Here is a 23,210-nt window from a genome sequence, read left to right as displayed (position 1 = left end):
TTATCCAGTTGTTTGCTAGTGCATGGCCATTCAGATAGCTGTAAGAAAATAACTTTTATTATTGTGCCTTAATATGGTGCGGGCAACATGGCATCACAGTGGTCAGCAATGGGGCCCTGGGTTTGCACTGGTTTCCTTCTGGATTCCTTTCACAGTCTAAAAAATAGTAGTAGGTTAGTTGGCTTCTGATTAGGTTGATCAAATTGCACTAATTTTACTGCAGAATCTAAGGCTCATGCCACACGTGGCACATGTAGCCGATATACGCATGAAAACGCGAGACTTTGCATTCTCTCGCGTTTTCATGCATATATCGGCTACATGTGCCTGCACCCGAGCGTATTCCATTCATTCGGGTGCAGGCACAAGTAGCAGGTGTAGGGCTGAATTTTCGGCAAGCGTTTTTCCGCTTGCCGAAAAAATCAGCCCTATGCCACCCTCCCCATCTACCTAATGACATGGATTAAACATTTCCATGTGAATCGTTTGCAGCTGCTCTACACATTAAAAACCCATACTGCCCACAAACAATTATTAGGCCGACACTCCTTCCAGAGTGGGTTTGTAACCAATGTAATACATTTGGCCATGGGTTATGTCTGGAGTTGTGCCCCTAGAGGGCCATACACAAGGACTCTGAACCTTATACAGCTCAGCAAGGGAGCCCTGTACATTATGACCACTATAAGCATAAGCACCTTCCACCATTTTTGAAAGGAGCACTACCAGTCACAAGAAGCCCTGCATACAGAGTGCATATTATTTAGGTATTGTCAAAGAATAATGAATAATGAAGATAATAGTAAGGGTAAGCCTCCCCCAAAAGAGACCTACTACTATATAGACATTTATAATTGTTACTTCTCCAATGGATAACCCTCTGTCAATAGCTCCCCCAACCAATAATTTCACCCTCCCCATCTACCATTCTAGTTGCACATCAGGGAATAACAGATAAATCTAGTTGAGGAAAGGTGCTAAACAACACCTTGCCCTGTTGTCTTGCTTTGAAATACCAGCAATCTATTTTTTCACTTTGCAACCGCTGTTCTCTGTGGCCCTAAAACTACCTCCCTTCTGTATTCTGTAAGGCTCATTTATGACCTGAACCTGCAAGTGCAACTGCAGATGTGCAAAAATGTCCACAGCTATGGTACAAATTGTGTGAAATTGATGCCACTCATCAAATGTACTTGTGTCCAAGGCCACTTCTTGCATTTCTGCATAGTACCACTGTGCCTGTAAGCAGAAGTACAGAGTGGCAGTAACTCCAAGCTCCCCAGAGTGAACTCTATTAGTACAGGGTAGATGCAGCAAATGTGCATAAGCAATCATGTGCAGACATCATTTTCAGGCATTTTGAGGCATTTTGCCTCATGGTGCCGGAAACAATGACATCCCAAAACTGTAATTGTGGAAGATATGCATTGAAGAGCGATTGCATGTGTTAAGGTGCATCAGGTACAATTGCACAAAGCGAAAATCCCAGTGGCAGACAAAATGAGGCTGGAATTACGGCAACCAACACAGCATTGTGGGTAAAATACATTGGACTTGCACCCAAAACTGCACTTGGCACACTGCACTTGCATTCATAAATGAGCCTTATTAAATCCAAATATATCGTACATATATTTAGCCAAGTACTAATTAAAGTGTATTTATGTTACTGTGTATTTAAATTGAAACCTATTCTTAAACATCATTACCTTTTCAACTCACATACTTCTCAGCATTCACAACCTCAATTTCTATGTATACTCTGTAATTACCTTAGAAACATACAATGCCAGGTCTATCTTGAATTAAACGCGATGAATACTAATGACAGATTTAATTACATACAGCATTTTATAATTATAAATGGTTCTTTTAATTAATTGCTTACGTATCCTTTACAAGTTAACATCATTGTTCCTCAATAATTTTTTCTATAATATTTTTTTGTTGTTGTTTTGTTTTTGTTCCCTGCACTGAGAGCCATGGATCTAATCATTCCTGTGTTCCTGGAAGCACGCTCTCTTATTTGAGACACCTGCAGCTTATGAAACCGCTACAGGCTGACCTTTACCATTATGAGACCTTTCCTTTAAATGAAGTATATAGGGAATAAAGCAGTATAGATCCAGCCAAATCAAATTGCTGTGGGTTTTTTTTCTATTGTTGCATAGTTATCATTATGAAAGGCAGTTGTAATAAGTGTTCTGCTACAGCCACTCTCTAAATAAAGGTAAATCATTTTATTTCAAAGCCTAATTTAAAGTTAACAGATATTGCACATACATAATAAATGGGACATATTAAGTTTATGTTGTTTCCCGTGGACAAGGTTTGAAAGCATACTGACAGTTGGTACTTTATATTTAACATTGTTTTGTATACAATGATTATTTAGTTATTTTCTGGGGCAAGGTATAGACCAGGGGTGGGCAATCTACGGCCCACGGGCCACGCCCAGCCCATTGGTATTTTTAATCCACCCAGCCGAGGATTGATGTGTCTCGCTTTTCCTAAAAGAGACCGCAGTCCGCAATCTTCTGTCTTTCAGAGAATCCCAACTCCGCAAGTCTCATCACGCAAGACTTGGCATCAAGACAGCATGTAAGCGCAGAAACCTAGGGGACTGATGAGCGGACACACTGGCCCGGCCCGTCTGTCAAGTTTTAAAAGTCAATGTGGCCCCTGAGCCTAAAAGTTTGGCCACCCCTGGTGTAGACAATTCAGCCTTGTTATATTTGCTAAGGAGTATAATGGAGGGTATATTAGTTCACTAGAGTATAATCTACCCCCTACTGTAATTTATAACTCACCATTGAGATTTTTATCATATAAAAGCACAGTGCTGAAGGCCTAACAGAAAGGGTTTGTTATCTTTATGTGAGTTGTGACAGAAATTACATCACTAAGCATGACATCACCAATGACCATTTCTAAGGATATAATTTACAGGATATTCATGTGTGTATTACAGCCTTTTAGGACTCACTGAAGTACCTTATTCACTAAATACATTACAGGATATTTATAACTCTTGGGTATTATAAAAATATATAAACATGAGAACTGTAGACATAAAGCAATATATAATCTAATATTGCTAAGTAATGGATATGTGCACAAAATTTAATATCAAGGCGGGTGTCACATTGTTCTTCTTGATTGAATTGATGATGTAATCAATGCCTCATTGGTTATTAGCTAGGATTGTGTGTTTTCTCTGTGAACTACTGCTTTCCTTCTCTAAAGTCCCAATTGTGGATCTAAAAAGGGAGCGTGCCTACTAGAAATGGCTGTGGCTGGGGTGGATCGGGAACATGGACTAACATGTCCTGATTTACCAGTTGGAACTGGAACCAGTTTGGAACTTATGTTATGAAATATGGGCAAACCTATAGAAAGTGAGCAATAGCAACAGAGCCATATGGCAGTCATATCATGCATCATGTCATTCTGGTGGAGCTATATTTAAAATAAAGGACCAACAGCACTTAACACAGTAGAACAGTTCTATTGTATGATGAGGAAAGAAAGCCAGCAGCAGACTTAGGATAAACAGGAGATTTTCTACAGCAAAGATAAAGCATACATACATAGTATAATAGCAACTTAAGGTACAAGTTCTCCTGATTTGTTTCTACATTTGCTTACTGGTCTCTAGAAGCAAAGAGTGCAGACAACCTTTCAGCCTTCCTGGCTTATCTGAGAGTTGCTCGAGCAGGTGCTTAAAGGTCCAGTTCTGACTCAAAAAATATTATGAAAAACATGCCAATCCTTCTTTCTTACTATATCAGATCTGCTGCAAATGATTTGCAGTCTCTGCTGTGTTTAATTAGATATGGCTTAAAGTGTATTATACAGCACTGAGGAACAGAAAAAGGTCCCACAAAGAGCCTGGCATTGTCTTCAGACCTGTGTATCATGTGTATCTGTTGATTTATCTAATATAACAAGCACTTTTGTCTTCCTGTATACTAATAGATTCACACAGATATTTTTAGTCTTGCCAAGCTCATTCTTAACCGCAGAGGTACACTGTCAAAATATATACTCACATCTTTTCATTGCAATGCTTAGACCAGAGTTCAAACATCAACACAACAACTCCCAGCATCCCCCACATAGAGGGCAGTAGGTTAGAAACTCTCTTCACAGACCCCACCAAACCATTCCCTATGGTAGCCGAATCACTTGATAGCTAAAGCTGCATTGTATCCTGAAAATTGAACTTTTGTAGAGGATTACAGTTTTTGCTTTGCAGTTATTTAGGAAGAAACGTGTTTTCAACATAGACACCTGTATTGAAGGTGAAATTGCAAATAATTAGGCAGACTTTGCTCCAGTTTGATAACCCATAGTAACCATTCAGATGTTTGTAAAGAAGTCAATTAGTGCTGCCTGCTGATTGTTATAGATTAGTGAAACTTTGCACTTGTTAGGGCTCATAATAATGGGTATTTCAGTGCAATGCAGGAGAACTCCACTGCAGGGCGAAACTCCCAGGTGTATAAGCCCTTATTATAGTGTCCCTTCTGACATATAACCAATGGATGAAAATATGAACAATATTATTCTACAGAACAATGATGTTTTGTATCCCATTCACATTTCTTATACCACTTCATGCATTTGAGCTTACAAACAGCATTCTAATCATCTAGTACATGAAAAATACACAGTTGAAAAGCACATGACATATTATGTGATATATTTTTGCACATTCTGTGTGTGCTTAAGTCCTAAAGGCTCAGGAGCAGCAGTGTGTAAGTAGCATTACTGCAGTTAGTATAAATTGCTCCTTAGTGCAATTGTAACTAGGACAAAAAAACCCTCTCAGCTAAAGGACCATCTATACTGTAACTGCTGCAAACAGAGCTGTATGTAACATTAGGATTTATGGTGTTTTTTGCTATATGATGCAGATAGTCCAACAATATATTATATACATTGTACAATTGTTGTGGGAAAAAGCAGATATATGTTGGCCTCTTGAACCAATCTTCTATAGGATATCATTCAAAAATCACCCACTTATATTTTAATCTCTACAGGCCAGGGACCTCCATCCTTTTGTCTCCTCTTGGAATCTTAATGCAAATATACTTTTTTTAAAAAAAATTTGTATTCATTATTGTATTTATGTATTATTTTTATGGCCCCCTACTTATTCATTTATTGTTCTGCTGTACACCGCTGTGTACATTAGTAATACTAATTAAATAAAAATATACATATACATACAGTGACTTTAAATAAATATGACAAAATTCTTTGCACCCCTGAATGGTGCATTTAACACCTGGAAAACAACTTAAAGTAGAACTAAAGCCTAACTAAAGAAGTAGGGCAGAAATGTTGTACATTATGTTTTGGGCTTCTTTGTTTTTGCTCCTTCACTGCACATACTGCACTTAGCTTGTGAGGGGACCTGATGAGGATAAAGTTGTTGCAGGTTTGGAGAGGGACAAAAAGAGAGTAAAAACCCATTTATGAAACATTTTTCTCTGCACAAATTATATAAATAACCCCCAGTGACTCATACCTATGTTGCAGTATTACATCAGATGCCGAATCAAGTAGGTGGGCACATGTAAAAATCAGGGGGGTTACTACTGTGCCAATCTCTGCACTTACTGTACATTTGGTTTGCTCTACTGACAGTTGGTCTGACTACAGGAAGACTGTGCTTAGTAGTATGAATGACCCCCTCAAGTACGCACAAGAGAGTAGAAATCACTTTTTGTAGGTCCTTACCTATAAAACATAACCTTCCCTTTAATAAAACTAATTGTTTTTGCATTGAATATGTGTGTTACTAATTATGTAAAATTTTTTAGCACCTCCCGTCTTGTACAATTCTGATTTCCTTCCACTCCGTGCATGCATTTTCTGTGGATATTCTTTGTTTTTAGCCTACTTCAAACACTGTCTGTAGGCATGTGGTGTTGTATAGCGCTGACTGCAAATCATTCATTCCCTTCCATATGCCTCAGAGATGGAGCTTTATACACCTGCTTCTGTTACTCTCAGATAAACCAGGAATGGGGAAAGGTAATCTGAGGCGTTTGCCTCAGGAGCGTTTTTCTCCAGTGCTGGTTAGGCAGTCGGAAGCAGCAGAACAATATAATTTGTAACAGCTGGAAGGTCATGAGTTTGATATTCTCATATTTACCTTGTAACAAATCAATGCAAATTAAAATGAGGAAAAATACAGCAGATGCATTGTCACGTACTTGTCACTTCTGCTGGTTTATTTATTTTTACATATTTAGCATGTGAGCTTGCAAAAGAGCATCACATCCCCATTATTCTTGAAGGGACATGTTGTTTTCCAGGCACATGTCTTGTCTATTAAAGATAACATTCAGTATTGGCCAGAGTAGCTGCAGCTGGAAAGCACAATCAAGGCGAAAAGCTAATTTTGCTCTTCAGTGGTGCAGGGAGTGCGAGAGCAATGGTAAGTTGATTCACTGGTTCCCATTTGGCGCTCATCTGATGTATAACCTCGGCTACACACATCCCTAGTGCGGGCATCCAAGCTAGCACACTGTTACTGGAATCAAGCACGTCCTCCTCAGTGATATCACCAACTCCTTTAAACATAAGAAGTATGATGTGTCAGTGCACATTACAAAGTAATACAGGGATCTGCTATCTGGAAACCCATGATCCAGAAAGCTCCGAATTGCATGAAGCATATGTTCCATAGACTCCATTTTAATCAAATAATTCAAACATTTAAAACATATTTCCCTTTTCTCTGTAATAATAAAACCTTGCATTTGATCCCAACTAAGATCTAAATGATCCTTATTAGAGGCTAAAAATCCTATTGGGTTTATTTAATGTTTAAATCATTATTAGCAAACTTATGGTGATCCAAATTACGGAAAGACCCCTTATCCGGAAAAACCTCAGCTCCCAAGCATTCTTGATTTCAGGACCCATACCTGTATATGTGATATTTGTGAGCAACCTGCTAATAAATGAGCATTTGCTGTTCTGTTGTAAAGCAGTTTCTGTGCTCACTAGACCTGAATGTACCTCTTTTCATTTCCCCTTATAATAATCTTTTTTTGTCTCTCACTTTTGAGAAGCACAGTGTTAAATTCCCATGGCAGTATCACTTAAATAGATCTATTTGTTTGCCTAAAAAAAATGTCAGTGGTTTTATGAAACTGTACCTATGGAATTTAGGCCTAATATGATGAAACGCATACTAATGAGGAAATAAAATAGCTCTGTTTCTCTCAGTTATTGACCATAAATGATGGAAAACATAACCCTTGTTTCTCACATTTTCTAAGCGGAAATATATTAGATGTATCACTTTTTGTTTTAGAGACATTTGTTGCCGTGCCAGACTAATGAGTGTCATATTTCTTTCATGATTCCTAATATATGTAAGTACTGAAAACTGAATCAACAGTAAAGAGATTATTCTCTTCCACCAGTAATTTTACAAGTTCACTCTTATTTTATGAGATTCCATAATATATTTCAGCTTGTTCAGCACCAATACTGCTTCATACAGCAGCTCACGTAATTGACAAATACCATATTTGTTTGGAACAGAAATATCATAAAAATGGGGTTTCAGCTGTAAATTTTGTATAAAGGGAAGCCGAGTAACTGCTGATTGTACCACTAAATCTTTTTCCCTTCTCTTCTGCCTGATCTGGAATGTTTCTATCTTGGTAACAGTGACTGTCATTAAGCTTTGTGGCAAAGCTTCCCCCATGGAGACTCTGGTTTTGTTACAATCATTTAATTACACATTGTGATGAGTTAAACAAATTATTGCACTAAAGTGAAATATGTAATGAAAACGGAAAGGTTACACGCTTATTATTATTATTATACTATCATTGTTTAAAAGCCCAGAGTCCAGTTTTTGTAATTCTTTTCTGAAATAATAAAGTGATCTAAATTTGGGGAGAAAGGGGTATTTTACAGTAGCAATTTAATTCAACAAACAACTGCATTATCGTGTACAGGTATAAGATCTTTTATCCAGAAAGCTTTCTGTAATTTGGTTTACCAGCCATTAAGTCTGCTAAAATTTCTTCCGGATATGGATCCTATACCTGTATTAGATGGGTTCAAAATCACAGAGAAGTCATTAATCAATTGGATGAATCAGTTTATGTTGTTTACACCTGCTATTCAGCAGATATGTACAGTATCTATAGGATTTACACACAGGTATGGATTGCAGGTCACAGTTTAAGTGTCATAGGTCTTTTTTCTCTGGCTTGCGTACAACAGTGCAAGGTTTCTTGGGTAGATACAGTAAGTCAGCAAATGGCCAGCTATGATTTTGCTTATACATCCTAGATACAATATTCCTAACAGTTTCATATCCAGCTCTTACAAGGTATTCCTTCAAATGGGCTACTGGATATCTGCCCTGCAGTGCTTGAGTTCTTAAACTGGTGGATTTGACTGGGGTACTAATTGTAATCAATAACCAAATCAGCTTTACACATGTATTTGATTCACACGTATGTCTGTATTGTTTCTGTACTAAATGCAGCATCTGCCCTACAACTTTTGGCGTGTCAAGATGAATGCTCAACTTTTCTCTAAGAATTACTATTATGGCTCTACTTGTGTAAAAAATGTTAACTGGTAAAGAGGAAGAATTATTTAATGATTGCATATCGTCAATAATTTATTGAGCTTTATCATTCAAATTTGGAATGACAGTGTAATAGATGTGTGGAATCATCCTCCTTTCATACGAATACGAATAGAAAGCGTCATCCAATCGCTTATATTATTTACAATTAAGAAGAAGTTTGGAAATTACTTTTTAATATATCTGTCTCTCACAGGCTTGGCTTGCTGAAGCAGCATATTAACAAGCTTTACTATATAAAATTGATTGTTGTGCTACAGTGGCTCAGAACATAACGGCATGGAAAGATTTATTCAAAGGCAAGATGTTGGCGGCATTGTGAATGAGTGAGCGGATGGTTTAGTTCATGAAATGTGGGCAATGTGCAGGTGGTCCTTTAACCAAATCAAGCACAGAAACTCCTTTTCTTTCTCTCCAGCTCCATCATTTTCTTTTCCATTTCCAGTCTGAGTAAATAGCACTGAAAGGAACATTGCAAAACATCCTCATCATGACACAGGCTTCCAAAAATGTATCGTGGCCAAGGAAAGAAACCTCAGACTTTTTGTTTACAGAAATTTAGTGGAGTTAATATGAGGATTTGGACAGGGCTGCCTTATTAAATTTTTGTATTTTTGTACTTATTATAGAGGGTGCAAACCCAATGATAACATTTTGCCTAATGAAAGAAAATGTAATTCTACGCAAACTTTCCTATATCCATTCATGAAATATTTCTGTGGTTTTAAAGTTATTTCTAGGTTAAACTGCAGCTGAAAGCACTATTCTGTCCCTTTCTGCTCTGCTGGTTCTCTCTCTTAAAACAATGATTTCTTGCTTATTAACCAGTTAATCTACATTATTTTAACAGTCAGAAACACCAGGGTATAGAAAAGAAAGGGACAGACAGACACTGCTTTCAGTAATGATTATTTTTACAAATAACTTTATAGTCATTGAAAATTTGAATTGAAAATACAGGTCAGGCATTTATTATCCAGAATGCTTGGAACCTGGATAAGGAATCTTTCCTTATCATATGTCTAATAAAGTATAATTTTAACATTAAATAAAACCCATAGGTTTGTTTTACCACCAATAAGAATGAATTATATCTCAATTGGGATCTATGAATGTTGGCCTTCCCATTATTCAGAGCTTTCTGGATACCTAGTTTCTGGAAAAGGGATCCTATACCTAGATATCGATGTGTTGCCTAATATTACATGGTTTCAAAGTTTTTGCATTTTTCTGTTCTCTTTCTTTTATCTTGTCCACCGTTATAGCTTATTTAGACAAAGGCATCTCCAGTCAACTATGCAGCAAATCTTAATGCTTTTTAGATAGAGGGTAAATGGTAAATGTAAATGCTTTTGCATAAAGGGAATTGATCCTACTATATCTTGTGAGACAATTTCTGTGATCTGAGTGGATAACAAAAGTGATGCCAGGAAATACTCTACCCTATTTAATCAGAAGTAAAGTAAAACATTTCACCCCAAACAATCTGACCTTTGCATTATAAGACATGAGGAAAGTCACATAATTTAGAGGTTATACAATAAGAGACATTAAAGCTGGGCAGACACATAAAAATAAAATCTGCCAAAAACCCAGTTTCGTACAATTTTCGTCAGGTTAGAAAATTTCGGTCACATAATGATAAAATTTGCGCATGTATTGTGTATCGAACGATATCCTTGAGAAACCTAAAATGGAAGTCACTTTAATACGATTGGTGCCTGCCAACTATTTTATGTTCAAAACATCTTCCAATTTGTATTTTTAGGGCTGTATACTACAATTTCAATCTGAAGTTTAGTTTTAGATTGTTACATTTAAACGTATGACTGATATCCAAACGTTTATTGGAAGAAGACTAAAATCTGAATGTGTATGGCCAGCTTAAGTTTGGCTAGGAGCAGTAACCCATAGCAATCAATAAGCAGTAAGCATTAACCTAATTAACATAAACTTAATGTTTTTTTATTACATATGGGGGTTGACTCTTAAGCTGGCTCTATACCATATATAGGAAATTATTGTTTGCTGGTTTGGCAGTTTATTGTCCCATGTGTTGGACCAAAACAATGACTCCCCAATTGATATTTTTTGGGCAAGTTCTCTCTTTTTTCTTCTTTGTCTTGAAGAAAGGAAAAACATTTTCATTTAGTAAACTAACCTTAGGTTCATTAGACCTCATTAATCCCATTTTGAGCTGCTGTAAATGGCATTATTATGACAGATTATGCGTGAGGAGACATTACCAGTACTTTGTTGGTAAACAACAGTTCATGCTTGATAGTTGACACTGAAATGTACATTACAGCTCTTGCACAAAAACCTTACTTGGTCAGAGTGAATCCTGATGCCAGTTATAATTTGTGCAGCTGGACAAAGGATAGAAAGGCTATATCTCTCAAAAATGTTTTCGTATTCTGTGACGACTAAAATAAATGGACACTTTATTGCAGTTTCAAAAGCAAATATCCAACAGTCGCCAGCAAGACTAGATGAATATGTCAAAACAAAGATGTTTTTTTTTCTATGAATACAAATTCACAGTGACTATAATCTCTACTAAATATCTAAGTAGCAGCATAACATGCCCCATATTTTTCATATATGACTTATTTTTTCCACTGGAAGCAAAGGACAGTTCAGGCATCAGACAAGGTCACTTGCATTCATTTTTACTCTTGTTTTAAACATTTCAGGTTTATTTTGAAGTCATCACATCTGACCAGCATGGATACCTGGCCATTGATGAAGTGAAGGTTCTTGGACATCCATGCCGTAAGTTAATTTTCTTAATATGATTGTTATCAATTGCCTTATATTTGTTCTTTCATAAATAATAGCTTTGTCTGTTATGGGTAACAAAGTAGCCATCGCTAGTTCTCTGTTTTGAGGAATCCCTACTTAGGCAAGACCCGCACTTTTACAGTTATTCCAGAAGTCCTAGTAATACAGTAGACAAATGATATCAGAAGGAAACATTTGTATGATAATGATAAGCTTTAATAGCCTTAAAATTGCCGCTTTATTAAACCAGAGCAGCTGCTAACATCTTGGTTATTGGGGATCTTCCGTTTCTACTCTACCAGTGTATATGATTTTCCCACTCTGTTTTACTAGCAAGGAGCCATTGTAAGGACTAATTCCCTTTTTTATAACCCTCTAAACTATGCCAGCCTCTCTATGTATAATGATTTTCCAGTTTTACTATCTCAGGTGTAATTTATATTATTTCCAAATGATTTAAATTATCTCGATAGCTGTCATCTATTTTAGATTTGGTTTTGCCTTGCATATTTGGCCAACACTGTGTGTCAAGATGTTGATGATTTTACCCACAGTCTCCCCCTTGATCATGTCTTTGCCACAGTCCCCCATGTCAGCAGCACCTTAGTCAGTCGTGCTACTAGGCACTAGTCAGTTTGGGCACAACCATTTTGTGTATATTTAATTCATGTGAGCTTGCATGAGTTTTTGTGCCTGATCATTGCATTCACAATAAGAATGAGGCCCAGTCTTATCTGAGAATCGTTATCATAGCATACATGCTAATGATTGGATTAAAAGCAGTTGTGTATGCAGTATAGATTATAGAATTGTGCACATTTGTATCCCTGTGCAAGTCAGTACCTTAGTGGAACAGAAGGGCTTTTGCAAATGCCTGCTCAATATATCCTAACTTGACCTTTAATTATCCCAATATCCAGACAGATAACCAGCTAGTGCTGCTCCTGTAGCTCCCAGATTATACCTATTAACTTTAATCTATGATCTATTGTCCTGGTATACCCTTTGTTCATCCATCTACAGTATTTTATAGTTAGGTGCCTCAAATCTGTTAACACAGCTGTGAATTTGCCTTAAATCCATAAATCCTTTAGAGTATTGTAATACCAATTAGACTTGCACCTGAAAATCTGTCTCGCACCCCACTGTTTGGAAATCCATACCTCCATGCCAGCAGCACCTTAGTCACAATATCAGCAGTTTTGAACTGTTACCAAGTATTCTCCTCTGTACCAGAAGCAAAATCTAACAAGTATCTCCCTGCAAACCCTTTCTCCAAGCTCTCCTGTAACTGATAGATTAAGGAACACATGGTTTGCAAAATAATCTAGAAAGCTTGAACATAACTTAAAATATTGAAATAAACAATTATCTAAGGAACTCGAAAGACCATATTGCTCATCTAGTGTGTTCCTATTTCTCTTGAACTTTAATACTAATGTATATTACATTTATGGAATGCTGCAGGGTTTAGGGCAAAAAGTATCCTGTCTTTTAGGAGACATTAGTACAAGTTAGAGACCTTGTAAGGCTGCACGATGTGATCCCAAGCAAATGGCTAAGCTTGCTTAGAGCAGACACATTTCAGCACACTTCCCATTTAAGGTGCAGTGCCATAAAAAATGCATTTGCCTTAATAGAGCTTTTCATTTTATGTCTAGAACTGACAAGGCTCTAGCAAAAAATTGATTCCTCCAAGTATGCATAACTTTTTACAGGACTGAACAGAATATTTTACAGATTATTGTATTTTTCAGTAGATAGAATTTTTTTATATTTTATTAAAGGAATACTGGTTTTTTTTTTCAAAATACATCAGTTAATAGAGCTTCTCCAGCAGAATTCTGCATTGAGATATGTTAAAAAATGAAATTTCACATGGGACTAGCCATATTCTTCATTTCCCGGGGTGCCACAGCCATGTGCTCTGATAAACTTCAGTCACACTTTACTGCTGTGCTGCAAGTTGGAGTGATATTACCCCCCCCCCCCCCTTTCCTCCAGCAACTACTCCTAAATTTGTGCTGCCCTAAGCCTGGGCCTTTGTTGCCTCACCACAAATCCGGGCCTGTAAACTGGCCCAAGCATCTTGACTGCATGTTATTTATTGGGAATGCCATGTTCACTGCAAGCTCTCTTCAGGATTGCAGTGCAGTGGTTACTAAACTAAACTGGAATAGCAGCAGAACAGCAACATCCTTGCTAATACACTCCCTTTAAAAAGTAGATTGCAAAAGAAATAAAAAGCACAAATATAGTGGTCTATAGCAGAAAATCCCGATTGCTTTCAAACAGAAAACCAGTGCATACCGCCTGCTGATTTGTTAGTAGATTAATACCAAACATAAAGGCACAAACAGATATATTAGACCCAAAAGTAAACAGATATATTTGGAGCATGCAGTCTCAGTTCAGTAACGCACCGCGGCCAACCAATAGTCTGGTATGCAATTGCACACCTAGGAATAAATCCCAACGCATATTCTGGTAAGATATTGCTATAGAATTAATCACACAAATAAGGATCTGGAATGCAGCCTTAAAAATATTATATCTGTTTGGTCAGAGATTTACAGTTCAGCATGTGCTTCTGTTATTTCCAATATTTTTTACAAACATATTTACCCCTTGAGGCCCCTCTAATACTGGGTTGCTAGGGAGAATACCCTTTATTTCATACACTGACTCTGCATAGATATTAACTAACATTGAAACCTTAATATTTTCATTTATATTAAGTTTTTAAAGTCTAAAACAAGTTATTAGAATATCAGAATAAACACATGAATAATAAGCAAAGCCAATATTGTTAATGCATTTCAAAGCCAGAGCTTAGTAAAAATAATAACTCAAGGCAAAGACAAACAGTTTAGCTCTGCAAATAAAGATAACGTAAATAACGCCCAACTGTTTAGCAATCACTTGGGGTTTTTTGTAAATGTATATGCAAACTTCATCATTTTCTGACCTTTTCCCTAAATGTAGCAGTTTCTCTCACTTTTTCCCCAATTTCAGCCAAGACCCCCCATTTTGTGCACGTTCAGAATGTTGATGTCAACGCCGGGCAGTCGGCCACATTTCAGTGCACGGCAAATGGAAAGACATCTGCGATGGACAGACTTTGGTTGCAGGTAATTGCGCACTCCAGAAAAATATCTGCAAAATGCTAGGATCAGTGACTTCTTCTCTTATCTCTTGTGCTAATGTAAAGTTAGTGCAAGTAGCAATTAATACAAGGGAATAGCTAAATATCACAATTTGCCAGTTTAGTTATCCACTGACATGTTGCCTATCCAACATTAGCTGTAGTTTGTAGTAGAAATAACTTGCTTATCAATAAAATCTGGATAATTTTTGTTGCGGTCCACTGAAACTGTAATCTCAACACTTACCCTAATTGAATATCCATGAGAGATATTGGCAAAAAAAGAGAATTTACTTTGCACTTTTGTGGTTATAGTCTATGGAAAGTGCAAAAAGCAGGAGCAATGCAACATTTAATACTTCAAGACACATGGGTGCTAGGGTTGTGCCAATTTGTCAATGGTCTGTACTTCTTGGGTGTCACATAGACAGACCATGGCTGTATATTTAATTAGTATGACAACTTTGGGGTATTCTAGAGATGTAATTAAATTGAGTAAATGGATACAATGGGCAAAGTGAGCACTCTGCTTTATGACTGGTCAGTGCCAGGTGCAGGGCTCCGTAGTGCCAATCTGTTGCTCCTAGATCAAGTTAATGTATTGCTGCTAGGCACTAGTCAGTTTTGGCACACCTATTTTGTGTATATTTAATTCATGTGAGCTTGCATGAGTTTTTGTGCCTGATCATTACATTCACAATAATAATGAGGCCCAGCTTGTCATCGGGTCTTATCTGAGAATTCTTATCATAGCATACATGCTAATGATTAGATTAAAGCAGTTGTGTATGCAGCATAGATTATAGAATTGTAATCGCACATTTGTTTCCCTGTGCAAGTCAGTACCTTAGTGGAACAGAAGGGCTTTTGCAAATGCCTGCTCAATATATCCTAACTTGACCTTTAATTATCCCAATATCCAGACAGATAACCAGCTAGTGCTGCTCCTGTAGCTCCCAGATTATACCTATTAACTTTAATCTATGATCTATTGTCCTGGTATACCCTTTGTTCATCCATCTACAGTATCTTATAGTTATCTGCCTCAAATCTGTTAACACAGCTGTGAATTTGCCTTAAATCCATAAAAATCTGTTTCCATTGTTAGAGCTTGTTACTCCTGTAGAGTATTGTAATACCAATTAGACTTGCACCTGAAAATCTGTCTCGCACGTCACTGTGTGGAAATCACTGTTAAAATATGTTGCATAAAGCACATTTCCATACATTGATTAAGGCCCACAGCTTGGATTTATGATTTGTATTGAGGCACAATTAGCACATGATCCATTTCTGCTCCTGTTCATGAAGTAGCCATTTACAAGGGGAAGGTTGCAGGGGCATAACTACAATGGGCACAGAGGGCTGAATCTCACTCCAGCAGTGAAAACAAAGTGACAACATTTAACAGTTTCAACAAAGAAACTGCTGTATGAAGGCACCAATCAAACATATATAGGGATATGGTTGCGTAGAGACAATGGTGAAGAGACTTCTAGTATGTGGCAGCTTGGGTGTTTGGAGGATTACAAGCACAGCTAGTTCTGCCTCAAGGTCCATAACAAAAGGTTGGAACTGGTCAGTAGTCATATTATGTATGTGTAGTATTTCTTATAAAGGGGTCATTTATAAGTTTACTTGGGACATAAAAAGGTTCTCTATAACCCTGGCTTCTAATTCATTCCCAGAAGATAATCCTGATATTTGGGAAGTATAGTTTTTTCCTTGCATTAAATAGTTAAAATGATAACATATACTTTATGTATATCTTTATATAGCATTGTTTGTATACATAGCACAGTGGGGTGAGCAGCCATTGAGTAGCACAGTGTGATGAGCAGCACAGTGGGGGGAGCAGCCAGTAAATAGCACAGTGGGGGGAGATGCCAGTGAGCAGCACAGTGAGGGGAGCTGCCAGTGAGCAGCACAGTGGGGTGAGCAGCCAGTGAGCAGCACAGTGGGGTGAGTAGCACAGTGGGGTGAGCAGCTAGTGAGCAGCACAGTGGGGTGAGTAGCACAGTGGAATGAGCAGCCAGTGAGCAGCACAGTGGGGTGAGTAGCACAGTGGAATGAGCAGCCAGTGAGCAGCACAGTGGGGTGAGTAGCACAGTGGGGTGAGCAGCCATTGAGTAGCACAGTGTGATGATCAGCCAGTGAGCAGCACAGTGGGGTGAGTAGCACAGTGGGGGGAGCAGCCAGTGAGTAGCACAGTGGGGTGAGCAGCCGTTGAGTAGCACAGTGTGATGATCAGCCAGTGAGCAGCACAGTGGGGTGAGTAGCACAGTGGGGGGAGCAGCCATTGAGTAGCACAGTGTGATGAGTAGCGCAGTGGGGGGAGCAGCCAGTGAGTAGCACAGTAGGGTGAGCAGCACAGTGGGGTGAGCAGCCGGTGAGTAGCATAGTGGGGGAAGCAGCCAGTGAGTAGCATCGTGGGGGAAGCAGCCAGTGAGTAGCATCGTGGGGGAAGCAGCCAGTGAGTAGCACAGTGGGGGAAGCAGCCAGTGAGTAGCACAGTGGGGGAAGCAGCCAGTGAGTAGCATAGTGGGGAAAGCAGCCAGTGAGTAGCATAGTGGGGGAAGCAGCCAGTGAGTAGCACAGTGGGGGAAGCAGCCAGTGAGTAGCACAGTGGGGGAAGCAGCCAGTGAGTAGCATAGTGGGGGAAGCAGCCAGTGAGTAGCATAGTGGGGGAAGCAGCCAGTGAGTAGTACAGTGGGGGAGCAGCCAGTAAGTAGCACAGTGGGAGGAGCAGCCAGTAAGTAGCCCAGTGGGGGGAGCAGCCAGTAAGTAGCACAGTGGGGGGAGCAGCCAGTAAGTAGCACAGTGGGGGGAGTAGCCAGTGAGTAGCACAGTGGGGGGAGCAGTCTGGACAGAGATATATGTTGCTGTGTCTGCTGTGACACTAGTCTTCTAGTAGGAAAATGTACACAGGAAGCCGACCTAGTCCTGGCTTCAAGTATCCATTCTTTCAGTCAACAATCACAACTGCCATTTCCCCCACATGTTTAAAGCCTAGGTATGGGTGAAATAGGCAGCCACTGGGGGGCACCTTATGCGATTGGGGAGGGGGAACTCTTAATAGGGTCAGCATTTAGTTAGTGCCAAGGGGCACTCGCCTGCAGTGAGGGCAACAAAATGTCTGAAGATACCTTTTCATTGGTGTCAGTGGGAATTGGTGGCATTAAAACATTTGTATAATATAAGTTGGGCAATGCAGGAATAGGCAATTGCTAGCCCTTATGCAATACAAATGATACTGGCTGTGATCACTGCCGCCAAAAACTAAAATACACCTATTGGGGTATAATTGTTCTTTAAGGGAGAACATGGATTTGCCTGATTGTCTGTACAGTGAATGTAACATTCTTATTAGCTTCTGCGCTCAAAAATAAACATAGTACCAAATAAATGGGATGATGACACTAATGAAAGGATGTTTATGATTAACAGATGTATACCATCTGCTATGATTTTCTTTGTCACATCTGCTGACAACACCAGCTCGCTCTGAAATGGGGATAATATTTCTTTTGTACTGACTGACTAAACAAGAAAACTAATTCTAATGCAGTTGTTGGTTGAGGTGTTTATTTCACTTACATCGTGCAATTAAGCTCTTTGCAAAGAAACAGCATAAAGAGGTTTTAGGAAAAGCTTGTAACCATGGGAATTTGGTTTGCAGAATGTATTTTCTCTGCCATCAGATGTTTGTTATTACCAAAAAGTAATTAATACAAGTTGAAAGAGATTATACATCTGTAGCCTTGCTTTATCAGGTCTTTTTGCAGGTTTGCTTGGAACTTCTTCCTCACTGTTCTTTCTCTGTTTGTGTCAAATGTAAAGGTGTCTATAGAAACATGTCTAGAAAAAAAATAAGCAATGCCCAAATGCAGCCTTCGAACATGTTATCCTTAAAGTGGAACTAAACAATTGAAAAATATATGTCAAAGTGCTCAGACCATTATTTTCCCTTTTGTTTCAAGGCTAATATCCGTTTTTATAGCAATTACATCTATTGTTGATTGCCATCTGCCATTTAAGATGCAGTTAAATGAAAACTATACCCCCAGAATGCTTAACCAGCAAATAGTTTATATCATATTAAGTGTCCTATTAAATAATCTTACCAAACTGGAACATATACAACACTAAGGGGCACATTTACTAATCCATGAATCTGAATCCCAAATGGGAAAAAATCAGATTGGAAACGAACATTTTGCGACTTTTTTGTATTTTTTGCGATTTTTTCGTTGCCGTCGCGGCCAACCTGGCCCAAGGAAAGTCTGGATAGCGCAGCTTTAATGAATCTGAAACTTTGTACTCGTTGCGAAAAATACAATTTTGTCACACAAATGCAAATTGTCACAAAGTACGAAATTAGGGGACGCGGCCGGCGGGGGCACCTGCATAGCCCCTGGGGCGGGAGCCCCGGTGGGCCCTTCACCCCCCAGTCTGACCCTGCAAATCGTGCAAATAAATGTATTAGATAAGATGTATATGTAAATATATTGTACAAAAAAATTGCAAATGCAAAAACAGACATGACAAGAGTAGTGTCAATTCGTGGCCCGCCTAAACAATCCTTCACCCTTAGATCATTACTACCCCTTTGACCCTGTTAAATACACTCACACGACAACCTTTAGTGGATAGAAAATGCCGCAGCCTGTTTATTTATGACGGTATCAAATTTGCCATTATTACACACAACCCCATTTAATAATAACATATTAATGTCATTAAATAACGTACCTTAATTGCATAATAACTTAATAACAATTAGCATTTGTGGATCTTTACCTGCCCCCACCTGCAATCAGTTCCCTGAGGCTAGAAACCCCCTTTTTCTAACCACCACAGCCCCCATTTACCACTGACCTATGGCTGTAATCCCTAGCCTTAGGCCTAACTTTTGGCCCAATGAGTTCCAGTTAGCTATGGAATGCTTGGCTGTGACTTCACTCCTCTTACTTAAATCCTCATTGTTACAATCCCATTCACTCTTTAACTAGGGGAGGGAGGGTGGAAGCTGCTGAGGTAAAATGGCGCCCTTCCTTTACACTTCTCCCTGCTTAAACCTGACCTTTCCTCCCCCCAGCCAATCGCACCACCAGACATTACCCAGCATCCCTAAGCCAACAACTTCACTGGGCCTTTCCTAACCTTGTCATGGCCCCATACCCTTAACTCGCACCTGGCTCTATCTCGGGATGCCTTGACATTTATTTTTTTACATGTTTTGATGTTATTAGTGATCTTTAGAGTAGAATAAGATGGCCAAGCTGCTCAGACAGAGTATACATTGTGAATTTCATGCAATTTTTAATATTTGACATTTTGTGCCTATCAGTTTGCTTTTATAGCACAGGCATTCCTGCATTTGGAACTGCAAAGTAATTTACAATAATAGCTGCTTAAGTATAACTGTACCACTACGAAACGTCTATTACTTACCATATATGTGCCAGCCAGCTCCAGCCTCAGGCTCCCTATCTTCTTCTCCTCTCTTCTTTTTTCTCTTCTCTTCCTCTCCCTTCTCTTCACCTCTCTCTGTCTGATCCCCACATGGCTCCCCTTCTTCTCCTCCCATAGGTAGTCCATGGCTTTTCCAACCATCTCTCTGTGCTCTACATAATTCTCGCCTCTTTCCTTTTCCTTTTTTTCCATACTACTTTCATATTATTGTAATGTAATCTACATTTGCCTACAAATCACTATGCAAGAATTATTATAAAAGTAATTGTAACATTTAATATGCTGTTCTAATAAAGTCTTGTTGAAATACAAAAAAATAGCTGCTTAAGTATATTATTATTTCCAAAATTCTCTTCACAACTTTATTTTTCATGTTTCATGTCAGTCATAACAATAAAACTGAGCAGAGTAAAGGTGGCCATATATGGCAGATTTAAGCTGCCTATTCGAGTTCTTTAGATTGATTTGGCAGCATATCTGCTGTGTATAGGGAACCCCGACAACCCTACTCGGCGGATATCTGCCCGAACATCATATTGTCCTTTCACTTTGAGGTATTCAATTTTTTGTATTTTTGGTGAGCTCTTTCAGAAACTGAAGTAAAGTTTATGATTCAAGATATTTGCTTTTTTATGCTTTTTTATGCATTTTCGCACCAGCTTTTTTTTAAAGCTGAATTTTTTTTAATAAATAATTAAACAATCATGCTTTCAAAATATGATGTAAGTTTAGTTGAGTTTGAGAAAACCTCTAAAATTACACAAATATGAAGTATGATGAATCTGCCTCTAGCACGTTATATTCCTCTCATGTGTATAAATGGCCAATCCTTGATACTGAGGCAGATTTACCAAAATTCAAACTGGAGTCTTCTAAGGGATTCCATTTACTGTAAGGAAACTGAAAATTCAATGAAAAAATGTCAGAGTAGGTTTTCTCTTGTGCCAGCACCTCTGTTATTGCAGATTTTCTGGTATATAAATATGTATATATTATTATCAGATCCACATTTAGTGCCAGAATTGTTTGCCAAATAAAAACAAAACTGTCACCAATTTCTATTACGGCCCAGAGCGTAGTGTTGTGTAAAAAAACACCAGAAATTGTATAGCAGGAGAGATGAGATGTCAGTTTATTAACCACTGGGAAAGAATAATACTTGTTCATGTATAATACGTAAATGAATTTATAATTATTATGATACATGTAAAGACAGTTGATTACTGGTTATTACTCCACTGACTATAATTACATTTAATGAAACATTAATATATTGCTAATATATACTGTTTTATATAAACCATTCATTAGTGTGGCTATTGACAGTGGCACACAAAATTCACAATATTTATAGCAGGTTATCAAAAATGAGATGCATTTTAGACAATTTTTATGAACATTAGTAAATGGATATCCAAATTGTTAATTTCCAGTGCAAATTTCAATTTGGATTAATGGGCAGCCTTTTTCCCAGCCGGAATGAATTATTATTATGGCTTCTTTACGGTCTCTGTAAAACTGCTAGTTGCTGATAGGAATCTCATGGCTTCATTCATTGTTATATGGAAACACACATTCCACCATGTAACAAGATGTGCAAACGTGGCCTGGTTTTGCTAGGTGACAGCTAAGTCTCATTGTGAGAGGGTTGTGAACAAATTGCTGTGTAAGACCCTGTAGCTTTAAAGCATCACATTATCTTAATTTTTGCAGTCTGAAACTAAAATGAGTTTATTCTTATGCAAATTGGACTTACAGCTGCCTTTGTACAATGTGCTAACTCTTAAGATCTTAACACATGAACCATAATTTATTTGAAAAAAATACTTATTATGCAGTTTCAGCGAGAGTTGTAGCAATAATCAGACTCATAATTTAAATATATTAAGACTTTAGAAGCAGCCTTTTCAATAAGCAAACCAATCTCAGGCTATTGTGCTATTCTTCAGAGCTGCAACCACTGCTTTATGGAAAATTTGGATCATCTCTCCACCATGATAGATTATGTACCCTTTCAATATTCTAATAGGTGACCCAATCCCACTTTTATATATCAAAAGCGCATTTCTAAATCATTGTGTAGTTTGTGCTGCTGAAAGACTGAACAATTTTGTCTATTCTCAGAAATAATTTTGTTTAAGCCATTGGCATCAGCCGAATTACAATGTAATTGAATATCTCGTCCAGATTCCTTCTCATGATGCCAGCGTGCCATTTTGTAAATTGCATATACTAGTGTATTTGCATTCTGAGAGATATCTAACAGCTGGTAATTTAATGTAATGTAAAGATTTACTCCAGAGGATTATATTTATAAAGATGTTGAAATATGAGAATTCCATGGGCAATAAGAATAATAGGCACAGGCAGAAGGCAGGGATGTGGGAAATACATGTTTATTTCTTGCAGAGAATGTTCTTCAGAATTCCAAATTCACTGATTTCATAGATCTCCAAACAACAACACATTTATGTTTTAAATCAGACATGTGGATCTGTAGAATCAGGAGAATTTGTTCTAAATCTTGACAATAATAGTGTGGTTGGTCTGAAAATTCATTAATATTATCATTATACATATTAATCATAATGCAATTTTATACCTATATATATATATACACTACACAACAGCAATGCATATTCAGTAAATTATATCCTTATAAATGGTCCTTAGTGATGTCATCAGTTATAATTAGTGCTTAGTGATGTAATTTCCATCACATGACTCACTTATACTTGTATAATGTATGCCCTGTTATAAAATATGAGGATATTAGAAGTTACTTCAAATGTACGGAAGACATATAAAAGGTAAAGGAAGAAGAACATAATATAAATATCACATTTTAAGCATATGACAAACCCAGACTAATGTTCTGGTGCAAAACAGCAACTACAACTTCTTATGCTGGAATTTTCTTGATTCATTAATTTTTTTCTGTTGAATTGAATGGGTTATGCCAAAGCTCAGATGTTGTAGAATAACAATGTAAATTACCAACTTTGTGTGGTATATAAGTAAATATGCAATGTTTTGTGGTTCTATTTATTAGAGGATAACAGGGTGCTCAATGGAGCATAACACTTGGGGGCAGATTTATCAAAGTCTGAATTTCTGATCATCAAAAGTACAATTGCAAAAAATTCGGATTAAATACAAAAATTTCTG

At 37.8% G+C, this 23,210-nt stretch overlaps 1 protein-coding gene across 1 annotated transcript in view; it reads left to right on the top strand.

Annotated features, from left to right (window-relative positions):
• Positions 1-23,210, top strand: part of ptprm (protein tyrosine phosphatase, receptor type M) — a 431,502-nt gene that overhangs the window by 137,472 nt on the left and 270,820 nt on the right. Inside the window, exons 4-5 of the mRNA XM_031903767.1 lie at positions 11,335-11,413; positions 14,438-14,553. Coding sequence (XP_031759627.1) covers positions 11,335-11,413; positions 14,438-14,553 — 195 coding nt within the window. The remainder of the gene's footprint in view (positions 1-11,334; positions 11,414-14,437; positions 14,554-23,210) is intronic.

The sequence above is a fragment of the Xenopus tropicalis genome, chromosome 6, assembly GCF_000004195.4.
Source record: "Xenopus tropicalis strain Nigerian chromosome 6, UCB_Xtro_10.0, whole genome shotgun sequence".
Taxonomy (NCBI): Eukaryota; Metazoa; Chordata; class Amphibia; order Anura; family Pipidae; genus Xenopus; species Xenopus tropicalis.
Note: the sequence above shows the minus strand (reverse complement) of the source record. Positions and strands in the feature narration are given on the sequence as shown.